This window comes from Pteronotus mesoamericanus, unplaced genomic scaffold (genome assembly GCF_021234165.1).
Source record: "Pteronotus mesoamericanus isolate MK-2021 breed Mesoamerican mustached bat unplaced genomic scaffold, CSHL_Meso_final scaffold_125, whole genome shotgun sequence".
In the NCBI taxonomy this organism is placed as follows: domain Eukaryota; kingdom Metazoa; phylum Chordata; class Mammalia; order Chiroptera; family Mormoopidae; genus Pteronotus; species Pteronotus mesoamericanus.
The window spans coordinates 3261967-3279021 of NW_026555304.1; the positions used below are offsets into that span (position 1 = coordinate 3261967).

Here is a 17055-nt window from a genome sequence, read left to right on the forward strand (position 1 = left end):
ACCAATTAGGAGATTATTACAGAAATAGAGGTAAGAGGCTAGGGAAAGGTTGTAAGAATGAAAATGTATGTGACTAAGTAAGCAATACTAAGAAGAAAAACTTGATACGGCTTGACATTTGATTTGACCATGAGGATTAGTATTTGAAGCCTGATGTTTTTGGCAGAACAAGGAATTCTGAAGAACGGCAACTTTGAGAAGTCAAAGTGGTTAAGATGGCTAAGACTGGGGGCAAAAAAAAAAAAAAAAAAGGCGCCAGACATTTTTTAGGTTGTACAGACAAAGTACTGGGTTGGCCAAAGATTTCTTTTGGCTTTTTCCTAAGACGGGTGTAGTAGAGCTTAGTTGTCGTTTAACTTCATTCAAAACAATGTTAGATTGTATTGCGACAGCTGCCGTATCAGTGTGCATTAAAAAAAAACAAAAAACATTAAAATTGGTGAATTTTTGTACAGGCATTTTAATAATATTAATAAAGCTTTATTATTTCAAGAAAGATTTTAAAAAAGAAACTGAAATGCAAAAGAAGATTTGTGCAGTGTACGGAGAAGGTGCTGTGATCGATCGAAGGTGTAAAAGTAGTTTGTGAAGTTTCATGCTGGAGATTTCTTGATGGACGGTGTTCCATGGTCAGGTAGACTAGGTGAAGTTGATAGTGATCAAATTGAGACACTGAGAACAATCAACATTTTACCATGTGGAAGATATCTGACATAAATATCCAAATCAATAGTTATTGGTGAAAATGAAAAACGTGTCTTTTATTGTCCTGGGGAAAAAAAAACCCAAACCAAAACCACATAACCTTTTCGAACAATGTAATAATTAATTGAGGGCCAAGGAAGAAATAAGGAGTTGAAGACCTTTGTTCCTAAGCCTCTAAGGACAAGAGAGGGCAGGAGCTCTAATAGCACTTGACAGTTATCTAAAGGTATCAGTTATGGGAACTCCACTATTAATAGGGGTGGGCAAGATGGGAGTAAAATTCATGTAAAAATAGGTCCAAATTAGAATTCATTTTAATTCTGAATTTTTCTTAATACAACATTCAAGTTAATCTATTTGCTAGGACAGCCTGATTCTTGTCATATACTATAGGCAGGTAAAAAGATTAAATATGGAAGACTATCAAGCACCTACAAGTAAGAAACATTTCAGTTTAAGCTACAGTCCAAGCATTAGGGTGGGGAGGTGGGCGCCAAACACTCCTTTAAAAAGGATGGTCAACCTCTCTCATATACAACCTCACACAGACAGCCATACATTTGGGAGCATCAAAAAAAGCACAAAGGGCCATAAACCATTTCAACTTCCATTTAAATTACACATTTTTCTTCATTCTACTGAAAATAACCAAACATACCTTCCATTCAGAAGAATATCTCATTACAATGGCTCGGCACTGATTGTTGTATTCCACAATACCCATTTTGGCTACATCCTCTGGTCCTCTGATTCCTAGTAGCTTATCAATTTCATATTCCTGAAAATTTACAATAAGAATGTTAACCCTGCCCTTTAAAACAAATGCAATTCAGCAATTCTAGAAAATAAAACATATTTTTAAAAACGAGTTCTCAGAAAATCTAGAGAAAATGAACTATAAATAGTATTATGGAAATGAAGTAGAAAAAAGTCTGATTATAGTAAAAATTCATCATACTTATATATATATATAAAATATCTAATGTTTATTAAAAAAAAAAAAATCAGCCCTGGCTGGTGTGGCTCTGTGGACTGACTGCCAGCCTATCAACCAAAAGGTTGCTGGTTTGATTCCCAGTCAGGGCACGTGCCTGGGTTGCAGGCCAGATCCCCAGTGGGGAGCATGTGAGAGTGTTGTCCTGCAAAGTCAAGGGTCACTGGATTGATTCCCAGGGATCGGGGCACATGCCTGGGTTGCAGGCTCGGTTCCCTAGTTGAGGTGTGAGTGAAAAGCAGCAGATGGATGTTTCTTTAACACACTGATATTCCTTTCCCTTTCTTTCTCACTCCATTACCCTCTCTCTACAATAAATAAAATCTTAAAAAAAAATTCAAAACATATAGCTGGTGGTTCCAACATACCACAGGTAAGCCATGACAATCCCATCCAAATCTTCTGTCAACGTGAAACCCACTCTGGTGAGCATATCTTGTAACTATATCTTTAATTGTCCCTGCAAGTATATGTCCATAGTGAGGCAGTCCAGTTGCAAAAGGAGGCCCATCATAGAAAGTAAATCTAACAGATGTAATAAAAATATGTTCAGTTACTTAAAAAAAGACAGCAAAAATTTAAGACAACATTTTTCTGTAGATGGCTCTTGGCACAGGGGAGTCTTCAAGAAGGAAAGCAGTGAGACGAGGAAATTCAGGTAATCAATTAGATGTTTACTGGAAGCCCAGACTTCAAAAAAGCTAGTTATGAAAGAGCTAGAGAGGCTTCTATTGGGCCACCCATTCTTCACTGATTAGTCCACAACACAGCCCAAGTTATCCATCCTGATGCTAAACAATTAAGTTACTCATCTGTAAAATAGGGCAACAAATGCCTATTTCATAAAGTTTTTGAGCACATGAAACATATGATTAAAAAAAGGACTGGTCTTTGGGTGAATGAAAGATCAGTAAAGGCAGGAAGTACCCTAATAGAAGGCTACTACTAGTCTAAGTACTTAAATAAGGTGATAATGAGAAAAGTGGAAAAGAAGAGGGTGATAGGTAAACTCTAGTTAATAATGGTCCAAAGCTAAACGGCTTTTAAAATCTGAATTTTATTAGAACATTCAAGTAAATCTCTTAAAGAAGCTAAATCTAACTTATTAATTAAGAGGACTTTTGACTAAAGCTGTCATTTAGAATGGAAGGGCAGATAAAATGCTTCCCAGATTAAGGTCAAGTGATGAGTTCATCATCACCAAGCCCTTATTATATGAAATGTTAAAGGGACTTATCTAAGAAAAAGATGAAGATGAGAAACTATGAACAGTAAAACAGAGGGGAGGGAAGGGGGAAGAATGGGGGAAAAGGTACAGGGAATAAGCAGCATAAATAGTAGGTACAAAATAGGCAGGGGAAGGTTAAGAATAGTATAATAGGAAATGGAGAAGCCAAAGAACTTATATATACATGACCAAGGTAGGGGGTTGGGGGGAAGATGCTGGGTGGTGGGGTGGTATAGCGTGGAGCGGAATTAAGGGGAGGAAAAAAATGGGACAACTGTAACAGCATAATCAATAAAATTTTTTAAAAACCCTATTATTTAGGAACTTATCCATCCATTCAGTGTATATCTACCAATGAGAGTACCTACGACATAGAGCTAGGAGACTCTGGGAGTACAAAGGTGAATAAAAAGTTCTTGCCTCAATGAAACACAGTCTGAGAAATGATTATTCTTAAGGACTCTACCTTTACCAAAGAAATTCACATACCTTGGTCTATGTTTGGACTGCTTTAAGCATTCTTGAAAACAATTAAATTCAGACCAGAACTGCAAGATTTTCTCTTCTTCAGCAGGAAAATCAATGTTTTCTGGAACTGAATGAACCATTTTGGTGCTGCAAGAGAAAACAAATTTATTATTTTCAAAAGAGAAGTCTAGAAATAAAGATTACTGTACATTAAAATGAGTGTATATATTACTACCCTTGACACTACATGGTATTTTAAAAATTACAGCTTTTTTTGAGGTAAAATTGATGCACTATAAAGTTCATCTTTTTAAAGTGTACAATTTGGTGGTTTTTAGTATATTCACAAAGTTGTGTTACCACTACCATGCTTTAATTCCAGAACATATTCATCAGTGCTCTCTCCCTCTCCTCTAAAAACCTATATACATGAGCAGTCACTCTCCATTCTCTCCTTCCTCAGCTCCTCAATAACCATAAATCTGCTTTCTGTTTCTACAGAGTTTCCTACTCTGTACATTTCATACAAATGCAATCATGTACATACAGCATATTTTGTCTGGTTTCTTTGGTTTAGAATTATGTGCTCAAAGTTCATCAATGTTGTAATATGTATTCATATTTCATTATTTTTATACTGAGTTAATATTTTACTGTAAAAACATGCCACATTTTGTTATCCATTCATCAGCACATAGACATTAGGACTGTTTCCACTTTTTGGCTACTGAACAATGCTATGAATATACATGTATAAGTTTTTGTGTGGATATGTTTTTAGTGCTCTTGCGTATATAACCAGGAATAGAGTTGCTGGATCACATTATAACTGTATTTAACTTTTTAACTCCAAAATTTTTCCCATAGCTGCTGCATATTTTTATATTCTTTCAGAAGTGAATGAAGATTGCAGTTTCTCTAAGTTCTCACTCTTTATTTATTACCCATTATTGGATTATAGGAAATCATAGGAAATCCTAGTAGACAGGAAGTGGTTAACTCATTGTGGTTTTAATTTGCATTTCCTTAATGATTAGTGATGTTGAGCATGTGCATTTTTATATTTTCTTAAAGAGCTGTGTATTTACCCTCTGCCCAGTGTATGATTTGGTTGTCTTTTTATTGCTGAGTTGTAAGAGTTATTTATATATTCCAGATACAAGTTTTTCAGGTATATAATCTGCAAAAATTTTCTCCCATTCTGTGGGCTTTTTATTTTCTTCATGTTATTATTTGAAGCCCATACAATTTTAAATTAATGAAGTATAGTTTATCTACTTTTTGTTTTGTTACTTGAGCTTTTGCTGTAATAGCTAATAAACCACCACCTAAAACAAGGTCGTGAATATTTAGCTCTTATTTTGGTCGTTCATCCATTCTGAATTATTTTTATATATAGCGTGAAATAGGGATACCTATTTTTTAAATTATTGCAAAACTTATGTCCAAATCACACTCTTCACCTATTTTTCAACTACAATATAACATTTAGTAATTGCAGACAATATGCTTCTAGAAGTAAAAAAGAAAATCTTGGGAAATCGATCTAATGACAATAAAAATTCAACAACAATCTAAAAAATAAATCTCAAAATAGGTGAGAATTAGTACCTATATCCACAGGACAGAAAACACTTCTGTTCAAATAATCTCATCTCTTGAACCCCATATGCTATAAACCTCAAAAACTGTAATTTGCTATTGAGTAATGACAAACAAGACCTAAAGAAAAAAAATTTTAAAGCTAAAAAGATGAGAATCTTACATTCACATAATTCCTAGATCATTCTTATTTTCTATTTTCTTTTATTGCTTATTCATTTTTGGAAAGGAGAAAACTTACAGATTTCTGATTTAATCCCTAGTGAGAGAAGTATTAAAGTATCCTTATACAGTTTTCTAATAATCACTTGATCAGTCCAGGGCGGCTTAACTATCTAGAGTGATCATCTTCAATTCCATTCCTCCTCAAAACCTACTTAATATTACTTTATTACTCTAATTAGGTTGGTGATCAGATTTTTAAGCTGACATCAGATTAGAATGAGACAGGAATGCTGAAAATGAGAAAACAACAGAGAAGATGGAAAACCTTAAACCTGTAAAAGTCTGGAGTAAATGACTTTAGAAATTCTGAAAACATCCAAGCTTAATCACAGTAATTGACCCATGTCACCAGAACAAAGTTTGTTACAAGCATTGCCTCTCCTTTTCTTTTCTTTGTTTTTGAGATCCAGGAGTACCTTTGAGTTTTATACAGGAAAAAAGGAAAAAAAAACCAACAGGTGGGTTGTTTAATTAATTCTACTATACATATCTGATTAAATGGTATTAATAAACAAAAATTGATGGCATTTTGGATCTTCAGCTACTTCCAACCTTTCAAGCCAGAAAAAGTGTTAGTTTGTACATTTACAGATTAGGGGGTCCTATTGATTCTTGGACTACCTTATTCAAGGATGCCTAAAATTTAAGGGATCATATTGAAAGACGAGATGTTTAGGTAACAACACATTTATTTCTGTAACTTCTAATGATCCTCAAGGGTGGTCCTGTAATTGCCAGGATCTGTGGGAACTATTACAGTAGACTTACCAGTCCTACGTTTGAATGAGGAATCAGTACAGTACCTACATTTTAACAATGGATTATCATGTACAGAGAACTGTGAATCATCATTCTGCACCTGCTCCGACTTATGTCTAGCTAAACGTTTTATCTTTTTTTTGTTTTATTGAGAAAATGAGATTTAAGCTTTCTGTGAAGATGGCTCATAACTCTGTATTCCAGGAAAAGCAACATTATCAGTGACAGGGCTATGCTGGCTACAGAAGAGAAACAGCTTCCATGTACAGATCACAGGTTTGCTCTAGCTCCATGCATCCACTGGAGAGCTGTTCTCGCACAACAGCATCCAGTAACCACAGGGCACTTGTGGGCGAGAAAGAGAAGGAAAATTAATCTCACCGAGGCTGTGCTCAAGAAAGCAATCTCTTCTTCCCTCTTACTATATTCAGACCTCTTTACACTCAACTTCCTGTTCAGCAATTTCTTGATACACTCTTTGACCTTTACCTCAACAGATTTTGGAAAATAAATCTCATGATCTTCCTTGTCATCCCTGCTCCCACTTTTAAGTCAACAGTAGCTATAGTTCCAATATTCACTCCTGCTATCTGAAATTTCTGAGTCACCTTTAACCCTACCAGACGATGCCCATATGTAATTGATCATCAAATCATACGGATTTGACTTCTATTAACCTGTTCCCTTTTCTTCATTGCCAGGTCTTAACCTGTTACACTGAGATAAACTGAACCCCAGAGTTAGTCCATCTCCAGCCTTTTCTCAGTTTAGTTATATCCTATTGTACAAAGATAGTAACTGAAGCACTGTTTTTATAAACAAGTACCTAAAATATACAGGTGCCTAAAATAGAGTACATCAATATCATACAGGCATTAAAAATAACAAATCTCAATATACCAGATATACATATTACCTATACATACTGAGAAAGGAGAGTCACAGCAATAGCAATTCATACTACATATATTGTAATATCACTTTCAAGAGATTTTTTAAAACATATACATTAAATCTATGTGTAAGTAATTTTGTATTTGAATTTAGAAGCAACCGACCAAACTTAACTATGGGTACCCATCAGGGAATAGGACTGTAGGGGAAGGGATAAATGAACAAGTTTTTATCTTACCTGACAAGAAGAAAATTCTAATTTCTTAATTATTTTTTTCAATTACAGTTGACCTTCAGATTATATTAGTTTCAAGTGTATTAGACATTATATAAATTACTAAGTGATCATCCTGACAAATCTCATACCCACCTGACACCACACATAGTTTCTGATACATTTTAAGTTACATTACAGAGGCTGGAGAGTGAATGAAACAGAACTGTTAGTCTGCTAATGGCTGCTCACCAGCTAATAAAAGACTGCTCACATTCCTGTTTTGCCTGTTGGAATTTAGGATTACTTTCCGGGTGGCTCTTTCCACTTGTTCAGCCAAGCCCCATTCAACTCCAGAACTTCTGCTTGTTTATACATGGGCTTTCCTGATAGCTGCCTCTGCCATTCTACAGGAATGGACATTTGTACATGCAAACTCTGCGCTTATTCCGAAGCTGAGCTGACCCCACTTGACCTTCTCCTACCACTTGCCCAAAGCTAATGTAAATTCTTTCAGTCTCTTTCTTTTTCCTTCCCTCTAACTTAATGTATAAAAAAACTCTTGCAAAATGCTGGAACAATGGACATGATGTCTCTTCTACCTTGCTGTGCTCCTGGCCCCTAGACCAGTTTTCCTGGCTAGCAATTTTGACTGAATAAAATCTTACTTACAAAAGACTTTGAGCTGTGAAAGTTCAATTTGTATAAACACTTCATACCATTGTTTTGATTTTTATTCTATATCCTACATATCACTATAGATTAACCTTCACAATGGAAAAGCTGGGAAAGTAACACTTCTATATTAAAAAGAAATCCAATGGCTCCTTGCTCCCAAAAACATTCTGTAGACGTTTCAGTGAAACACTCAAGGCCACCATGTTCTTACTCTAAACTGCTACTCTTACTCGTGACCTTTATTTACTCCTGTAAAACTCTAGGTCTGGCTACATCACTCTTTTGGGTCACTGCTGATAAGCAAAACCATTGTTTGAATGAATCCTTCTGTCAGCATCCTTGGTTTCCTCAGTGATACTCCTGCCTGCCCTTCCAATCTATCCCACTCCATGGGCTCTTCCTGGCCCAAGATAATAGCTTTGAAATTTGACAGTCTTGGTGCCACCACTTAGTCCGTGAGCTATAGGAAAAGTTACTTAACGTTTAAATCTCAGTTGTATCATCTGTAAAATAAAGGCCATAAACATTCACAATGGTAACTTCATCAGTGAAATAATGGCTAGTAGAGCTCAGAGAAATCACAGCATCCATTTAAGCTATTATTACTTCTTTGCCCACAAATTCCATTCTATTGCCCTTTCCCAGCTACTACCTCCTTTCCAAGAACACTTAAAGAGTAAAATCTACACTTAGCTGCCTTGTCTCCTGTATATATAATTCACTAATCACTTACGATAAGGATATTAGTCTTCCATTTTACTAATATTTACTTTTTAAAAGTTCATCATATAACAGAAAACCCCTAAATCTATTATTCTGCCTTTAGTATCCTTCCTGAGCTCTCCCCAAAACCTGAATACTAAAAGTAACATTATGCCACCTTTTAAAAAAACATATATTCTCTTCTGGGTTCATTTAAACACTTTATTCAAGAAGGAAACTACAAATTCACAGGTCTGGAAGCTAAGTGCCACCTCACAATAGATCCTCACAAACACCCTAAACTGCAGGGACTATAGCCCACTTCCTGATTTAACACACATTGAAATCCAGCTGTAAAAAAGAGTCCAGAGAAATCTTTTTTGAAAATTAAGTTTGTTCAGATAATGACTTGAAAACCAGTAAAAAGATGAACAAAGAATGTGTTCCAAAATGGAGGGCATAAGGCAGGATTTATAAAGACAAAAGCTGCAAAGATCTGGTGGTCAAAGTGATGGATTGTTAGGGAAAACAAGACCCTACCGACTTATAAAATTGGTTTTCGGATTGGTGGGTTTAAGTGGACTTTCAATGGTGGGCTGACTCCGGGGGTAGGGCCAAGTGGGGTTGTGCGGGGAAAAAGGACTGTCTTTGACCACACAGTCATAGTACAGTAAGTATTACTTAACGACCACGCAAGAATACATTTCTCAAACAGCAACACCATCAGCAGACGAAGGCTGTTCGCTCGGCAGGCGGTTTCGGAGCCCAAAAGGGCGAAGTTATGCTCTGTAAGCCGTCTCAGAGCTCAAGGTGTAAAAAAATCCAAATAGTAGGCCAAAATTATAACATTAAAATTCTTGTAAGTCCTCAAGGCTATACTTCACTATGGTTCCCTGTGTCCTCTGTCTCCCTCAATTCCTACTTACTATCTTCAGGACCCCAAACCCATCGCAGCTCCTCAGAAGCCGTCTCCTCCCACCTCCAAATCCCACAGGTCTTCCTTCCCCCTACCTGCATACGGCGTTATCAGACTGCGAGGGCCGAGGACAAGGCCGTGCTTACTTCCTCTCCAAATCTAGGTACCCGGCAAAGAACACCTCTTCATGGGAGTCTAGTACCTGACCTGTTTTTACGAATACCTCGACTGCCAAGTAATTTCTAATTTCGTCCGCCTTCTGCACTTCTCCAGCAAGCTCGATCACACCAAATTCCACAACCACTCAACGATGTTACCACGATTCCAGTTTGTAAAAGAACTTCCAAGGGTTGCAACCCGGCACGAGAGGCAAGATTCGTTCCCGGTTCCGAGTTCTTTAGCCCACTTACACCCCCTCCCAATCTTCTCCTTAGAAATAAATATGCACCCAACGAACCCAAAGCCCTGCAGAGACATTAAAAAAAACCACCAAAACGTGTGCCAGAGGCGCAGTACCTGACACTACCCGAGCAGACTCCTGGGAAGAAATGCGTGCACGCCGCCGGCACCGGACGTCCGGGGGTGATGCAACATCGGGACCGCGAGGAGGCTAACGGTATTCGGAGCCGGCTAATAAGCGTGCATCGTCGGACACCCGGCAACAAACCGAACTTCGATTGGCTGAGCGAGGATCTGACCACGCACACCCGGTCGGATCCCGTGGAGCAATCTGGGAAGGCGGCTCTGCGATTTAAAGCCGCTTGGACAGTGGTGGAGGGCGAGACCTTCAAGTGGCTTCTCGGTTGGATACTGACTGGGACGGGGGCAGAACGGCGGTTAAGTTGTGCACCCTGATGGGCGTTGTCACACAGGTGTAAGCGCTTGTCCATGTTCACCTTTCTATACGTTAGACCAATCAGATCCAACGACAGTGGCCTCGGTGATTGTAGCGTGAGTCTGTGAGCAAGCAATGCCAAGACTGATTCCCGAGGTAACCCTTACAAAAAGCAGCCTTGGCTCTAGGACTGTTCCACAGGGTAGCTGCAGTCCTTCACCAAGTCACCAAAAAAAAAAAAAAAAAAAAAAAAAAAATGCCTGCCGAGACTCTCTGGTGTTGGTCACAAAAAGCTGCATTTTAACAGGTACCTGGATAATTTACGGCACACTAAAATTCCTGACTCCCATATCTGTAGACACCTTCCTAATCCTCAGAAAAACGGAGACCACGGTACTGTGTCTGGAAGGAGCCGAGGCACGCACGGACAGTGTTCCAAGGAAGCCCTTGCACCCTGTGTTCGTCAGTGCCACCTCCAGAGTTCTGGATTTCACTGCAGGAATTATGGTAATAATGTCATACGGTAATATGGAGATAAAACAAAAAGCAAACTTCTACCAACCAGCTTTAAAATTGTTTCCAGTTATGAAAATAAAACTACTTATCTCCTCAATTATGTACTTACCTGCTGTGTGTGTGCCTGGTACCTCTAGATCTGTTGGTTAAAGCAGGAAAATCCAGAGCCATGCAAAGGACAGTAGACCTCAAGCTTTGACACCAGGGACTAGGAATATTTTAGGATTTGACAAATGGAGAGTAGTTCTGCACGTGACTACTTACTGATTCCATTATAGGTACAAAAATTGATCTGGCCAAGAATATGTAGAAAGCATTTCCTTAATAACTTTAAGAGCATTTTAATAATTTGTGTAGCATTCATTCAACAGTCACTGAGGGTCTAGGTACACTTTAAGTGTCAGGGATTAGAGCAAGGTGGGTTTCATGTCCCTCTTCAAAGTGGTAACCCCCAAGGCAATAACTTAACACACTTGAACATCCACATTTAGTAGTTGTGTGTCTCCACCTTGTTAACTAGAAGTACTTGGAATGTGTTTTAAGTCTCTACATTTAAGTTTCAGTTCATTTTTATCATCTGTCCAGACCGTCCACATTGGAAAAAGAGGGCTCCCAGAGAGGAAGATGACAGGTCTGATAAAATTGGATTGAGAAATACTTCACAGTACTGGTGGGAAATATGGGATGGATAACTATAGGAAAAGGTAAGCAAGTTAAAAGAAACATTCTAGTAAAAAGTTAAATGTGGTCAAAGTATATTACATGTCTAAAACTGAAAAACCAAGAGATGACAGCTTACGCATTTGGCAAAAATATGGAGATAAATTTGGAGAAAATAAGTTATTGAAGATGATTTTATCTGGGGAGCAGGATATGGGGGGTGGTCAAAGCTACATGATAGCACTTTCGCTTTGGAGATGTAGAGTGTAGACAGATTTTTCTTTTTTTTAAATACATTTGTCTCTGCCTACCCCCCACCACTTTCCCTTGCCCCCACCCTCTTCCCCTGTGATTTTGTCCAGGAGTCCTTGCTATATGTTCCTTGACTTTCCCCTTCCCTTCCTTTTCCCTGCCCCCCCCCTCCTTCCCTCTTGTCTCTGTTTCTTTTCCTTTCAGTGTTGCTGGTCTTATTTTCCTTGCATCTTTGTATTGTTGGTTAGGTTCCACTTATAGGTGAGATCATATGGTATTTGTCTTTCGCCCCCTGGCTTATTTCGCTTAGCATAATGCTCTCCAGTTCCATCCATGCTGTCGTGAAGTTTAATAGTTCTTTTTTTCTTTCTGCTGTGTAGTATTCCATTGTGTATATGTACCATCAGTTTTTGATCCAATCATCTACTGATGGGCATTTAGGTTGCTTCGAACACTTGGCTATTGTAAATTGTGCTGCTATGAACATTGGAGTACATAGGTTCTTTTGTATTGGTGTTTTGGTATTCTTAGGGTATAGTTCCAGCAGGGGAATCACTGGATCAAAAGGCAGTTCCATTTTCAGCTTTCTGAGGAAATTCCACACTGCTTTCCACAATGGCTGCACCAGTCTGCATTCCCACCAACAGTGTACTAGGGTTCCCTTTTCTCCATACCCTCGCCAGCACCTGTTGTTTGCTGATGTGTTTATGATGCCCATTCTGACCGGTGTGAGGTGGTACCTCATGGTGGTTTTGATCTGCATTTCTCTGATGGCTAGTGATGCTGAGCATCCTTTCAAATGCCTCTGGGTCATCTGTATCTCCTCCTTGGAAAAGTGTCTGCCCAGGTCCTTTGCCCATTTTTTCATTGGATCGTTTGTCTTCCTGGAGTGGAATCGAGTGAGATCTTTATGTCTCTTGAAGATCAAACCTCTATCTGATGTATCATTAGCAAATATATTTTCCCATATGGTTGGTTCCCTTTTCATTTTCCTGATGTTTTCTTTCGCCGTGCAGAAGCTTCTTATTGTGATGAGGTCCCACTTGTTTATTCTTTCCTTTACTTCCCTTGCTTTAGGAGACATATCAGTGAAAAACTTGCTGCGTGGGATATCTGAGAGTTACCTGCCAATGTTCTCCTCGAGGACTTTGATGGTGTTGCGACTTATATTTAAGTCTTTTATCCATCTTGAGTTTATTTTTGTGTATGGTGTCAGCTGATGATCCAATTTCAATTTTTTGCATGTAGCCGTCCAGCTCTGACAACACCATTTCTTGAAGAGGCTATTATTGCTCCATTTTATGCTTCTGCCCCCTTTGTCAAATATTAGATGCCCATAGAGACCTGGGCTTATTTCTGGGCTTTATTCTGTTCCACTGGTCTATGGATCTGTTCTTGTGCCAGTAGCAGATTGTTTTGAGTATAGTGGCTTTGTAGTAGAGTTTGAAGTCCGGTATCGTGATACCTCCTACTTTGTGTTTCTTTCTCAAAATTGCTGCGGCTATTCGGGGTCGTTTATGGTTCCATATAAATTTTTGAAATGTCTGTTCTATTTCTGTGAAATACGTCCTTGGTATCTTAATAGGGATTGCGTTGAATCTATAAATTGCTTTGGGTAGTATGGACATTTTGATGATATTAATTCTTCCAATCCATGAGCACGGTATATGCTTCCATTTATTTGTGTCTTCCTTAATTTCTTTCTTTAATGTTGTATAGTTTTCTGCGTACAGGTCTTTTACATCTTTGGTTAAATTTATGCCTAGGTACTTTATTTTTCTTCTTGCTATATCGAATGGTATTTTTTTCTCTGATTTCTTCTTCTTCTATTGCATTGCTGGTGTACAATAATGCCTTTCATTTCTGAATATTGACTTGTATCTTGCTGTTTTGCCAAATTCACTTATGAGGTTAAGGAGTTTTTTGGTAGAGACTACAGGGTTCTCTATGTACACTATCATCTCATCTTCGAACAAGGATAGTTTTACTTCCTGCTTTCCTATTTGAATGCCTTTTATCTCTTTTTCTTGCCTGACTGCTGTGGCTAGGACTGCCAATATGATGTTGAAAAGCAGCGGTGAAAGTGGACATCCTTGTCGTATTCCCGATCTTAGTGGGAAAGCTTTCAGTTTTTGCCCGTTAAGTATGATGTTGGCTGTAGGTTTTTCATATATGGCCTTTATTACGTTGAGGAATGCCCCATTAATTCTCATTTTGCTGAGTGTTTTGATCATAACTGGGTGCTGTTTCTTATCGAATGCTTTTTCTGCGTCTATTGAGATGATCATGTGGTTTTGTCTTGTCTTTTATTTATGTAATGTATCACGTTTATTGACTTGCGTATATTGAACCATCCCTGCAACCCTGGGATGAATCCCACTTGATCGTGGTGGATAATCTTTTGAATGTATTGCTGGATGCGGTTTGCCAACATTTTGTTGAGGATTTTAGCATCTATGTCCATAAGCGAAATTGGCCTGTAGTTTTCTTTCTTTGTAGGGTCTTTATCTGGTTTTGGGATCAGGGTGATGCTGGCCTCATAGAAAGAGTCTGGGAGTCTTCCCTCCTCTTGGATTTTTTGGAATAGTCTGAGAAGGACAGGGGTTAGCTCTTCCTTAAATGTTTTGTAAAATTCTCCTGGGAAACTGTCCCGCCCTGGGCTTTTGTGTGCAGGGAGTTTCTTGATGACTGCTTCAATTTCCCCAGCTGTTATCGGTCTGTTCAAGCTTGCTGTTTCCTCCTCTTTCAGTGTTGGAAGATGATACTTTTCTAGAAATTAGTCCATTTCATCAAGGTTTTGAAATTTCTTGGCATATAATTGTTCATAGTAGTTTCTGATGATCCTTTGTATTTCTCTGGTATCAGTTGTTATTTCTCCTCTTCATTTCTGATATTAATCTGGGTCCTCTCCCTTCTATTATTGATGAGTCTTCTTAAAGGCTTGTCAATTTTATTTATCCATTCAAAGAACCAGTTTCTGGATTGGTTGATCCTCTGAATTGTTCTCTTCGTCTCTATGTCATTCAGTTCTGCTCTAATCTTGACTATTTCCTTCCTTCTACTTGCTCTGGGATTTATTTGTTGTTGTTTCTCCAGTTCTTGAAGTTATAGTGTTAGGTCTTTTATTTGAAATGTTTCTATCTTTTTTAGGTAAGCCTGTATTGCTATGAACTTCCCTCTCAGGACCGCCTTTGCTGTGTCCCATGGGTTTTGGACTGTTGTCTGTTCATTTTCATTTGTTTCCAGAAATGTATTGATTTCTTTTCTTATCTCATTCTTGACGCATTCATTGTCTAATAGTCTACTGTTCAGTCTCCATGAGTTTGCAAGTTTTTGAAGTTTCTCTTTGAGGTTGATTTCCAGTTTCAATCCCTTGTGGTCCGAGAAAAAGTTTGGTATTATTTCAGTTTTCCTGAATTTGTTGAGGTCCTTTGTGTCCTATCATGTGGTCTATTTTTGAAAAACTGCCATGAGCATTTGAAAAGGGTGTGTGTTTTTCTTCTTTGTGATGTAAGGTTCTAGATATATGTCAGTTAAGTCTCTTTGATTCAGTGTGTCATTCAGTGCCACAATATGTTTATTCATGTTTTGTTTGGAATATCTGTCCATTTTTGACCTTGGGGTGTTGAAATCCCCTACTATCAGTGTATTGCTGTCTATATGTTTTGAAGTGATCCAACAATTTCCTTATAAACTTGTGGGCTCCTATACTGGGAGCATATAAGTTTACAATGTTGATGTCGTGTTGGTAGATTCTTGCTTTAACTATTATAAAGTGCCCCTCTGAGTCTCTTTTTATGGCCTTTGTTTTGAAATCTACTTTGTCTGATACAAGTATGGCAACCCCGGCCTTTTTTTCCTACCCATTTGCTTGGAATATTTTGTTCCATCCCTTTACTTTCAATCTGTGTAGGTCTCTTGCTCTGAGGTGGGTCTCTTGTAGGCAGCATATGTGTGGGTCATGTTTTCTTATCCATTCAGCTACTTTGTGTCCTTTGATTGGGGCATTTAGTCCATTCACATTGAGAGTTATTACTGATAGAAACTTACTCATCTGTTCTCTTTGTACCTGTGTTCCTCTCTCTGTCATTCTTTTCCTTCATCTGCTTAAACCAGTCCCCTTAGCATATCTTGGAGTGCTGGTTTGGTAGAGATATGTTCTTTTAGCCTTCTCTTGTCTGGGAAACCTCGTATTTCCCCTTCTATTTTAATTGAGAGCCTAGCTGGGTAGAGCAGCCTTGGCTGTAGGCCCTCGCTTTTCATGGCTTGGAATATTCTTGCCATTCCCTTCTGGCTTGTAGTGTTTCTGCTGAGAAGTCAGCTTCTAGGCGTATCAGGGCCCCCTTGTATGTTACTTTCTCCTTCTCCCTTGCTGCCTTGAGGATTCTCTTTGTCTTTGATAGTTGCCATTGTAATGATGATGTGTCTTGAAGTGGACCTCTTTGAGTCCCTCTTGAGTGGGGTCCTCTGTGCCTCCTGGATCCATGAGACCCTTTCTCTCCTCAAATTAGGGAAGTTTTCCATCATTACTTTTTCAAGGAGGTTCTCTATCCCTTGCTCCTCTTCTTCTCCTTCTGGTATCCCTATTATACGGATGTTACTGTGTTTCAGGTTGTCCTGCATTTCCCTAAATGCCTCTTCATTCTTTTTGAGTCTTTTTTCCATTTCTTGTTCTTTCTGGGAGCTTTTTTCTACCTTATCCTCCATCTCACTGATTTGATCCTCAGCTTCATCCAGCCTGCTTTGGATTCCTTCTACTGTGTTCTTCAATTCAGAAATGGTATTCTTCATATCCTCTTGTGTCTTCCTGATAGTTTCTATGTCCTTTTCCAGGTTGATATAGTTTGCTGTAAGATCCTGATAGTTTCTCTGCAGTTTCTCAGTTATTTTTGAGCTGGCTGAGCTCATTGAGCTTCCTTAGAACCATTGTTTTGAATTCCGTATCTGATAGTTCCCGTGCCTCTATTTCATTTAGCTCTCTCTGTGGGGAGTCCCTTTTTCCACTCATTTGGGGGGAACTTCTTTTTCTTCCCATTTTTGTGAGAGTCCATTAAGTAATTTAGTTATTTTTTAAATTTATTTTTGCTTGTGCTTCAATTGGGCTGTCTAGATTTCCTGACTCGTGGGTTAAACTTCTATGGTAGTAGGTGGGTCTTTTTATTTATTTATTTATTTTTGGCCTTTAGTTTTCTGTCTGGGCCTGCCTCTGATTATGTTAGTTGTTGACCCTATATGACCTTGGGTCATTTGAGCCTTCCAGGAGTCTACTGTCTGTGTGTGACTCCTGCTTTGGGCAGCTCTGTGACCCCTTCACTCAGGGGTAGGGTATTTTTTGGGTTCGCTCTGCAGTCTCACGCCGGCTCCTTGAGCGCGCTCCCTGGCGTGGCAGGATCCCCCGCTTGCCTGG

General features: G+C 38.6%; 1 protein-coding gene and 1 non-coding gene across 4 annotated transcripts in view; both read right to left on the bottom strand.

Annotated features, from left to right (window-relative positions):
* The window catches only part of IARS1 (isoleucyl-tRNA synthetase 1), a 114650-nt gene extending 104662 nt beyond the window's left edge, over positions 1-9988 (bottom strand). The window contains exons 1-4 of one of the 3 annotated variants that reach the window (XM_054587993.1): positions 9902-9988; positions 3417-3542; positions 2068-2224; positions 1364-1483 (exon numbers count right to left, since the gene is read on the bottom strand). In XM_054587993.1, the coding sequence (XP_054443968.1) occupies positions 1364-1483; positions 2068-2224; positions 3417-3535 (396 nt within the window). In that variant the 5' untranslated portion in view covers positions 3536-3542; positions 9902-9988. The other 2 variants (XM_054587994.1, XM_054587995.1) reach the window with 2 other exon arrangements.
* On the bottom strand, positions 6193-6325 carry LOC129082396 (small nucleolar RNA SNORA84). Its single transcript, XR_008530414.1, has one exon. It is a non-coding gene; the product is annotated as a small nucleolar RNA SNORA84 (small nucleolar RNA).
* Positions 9989-17055: the final 7067 nt, after the last annotated feature.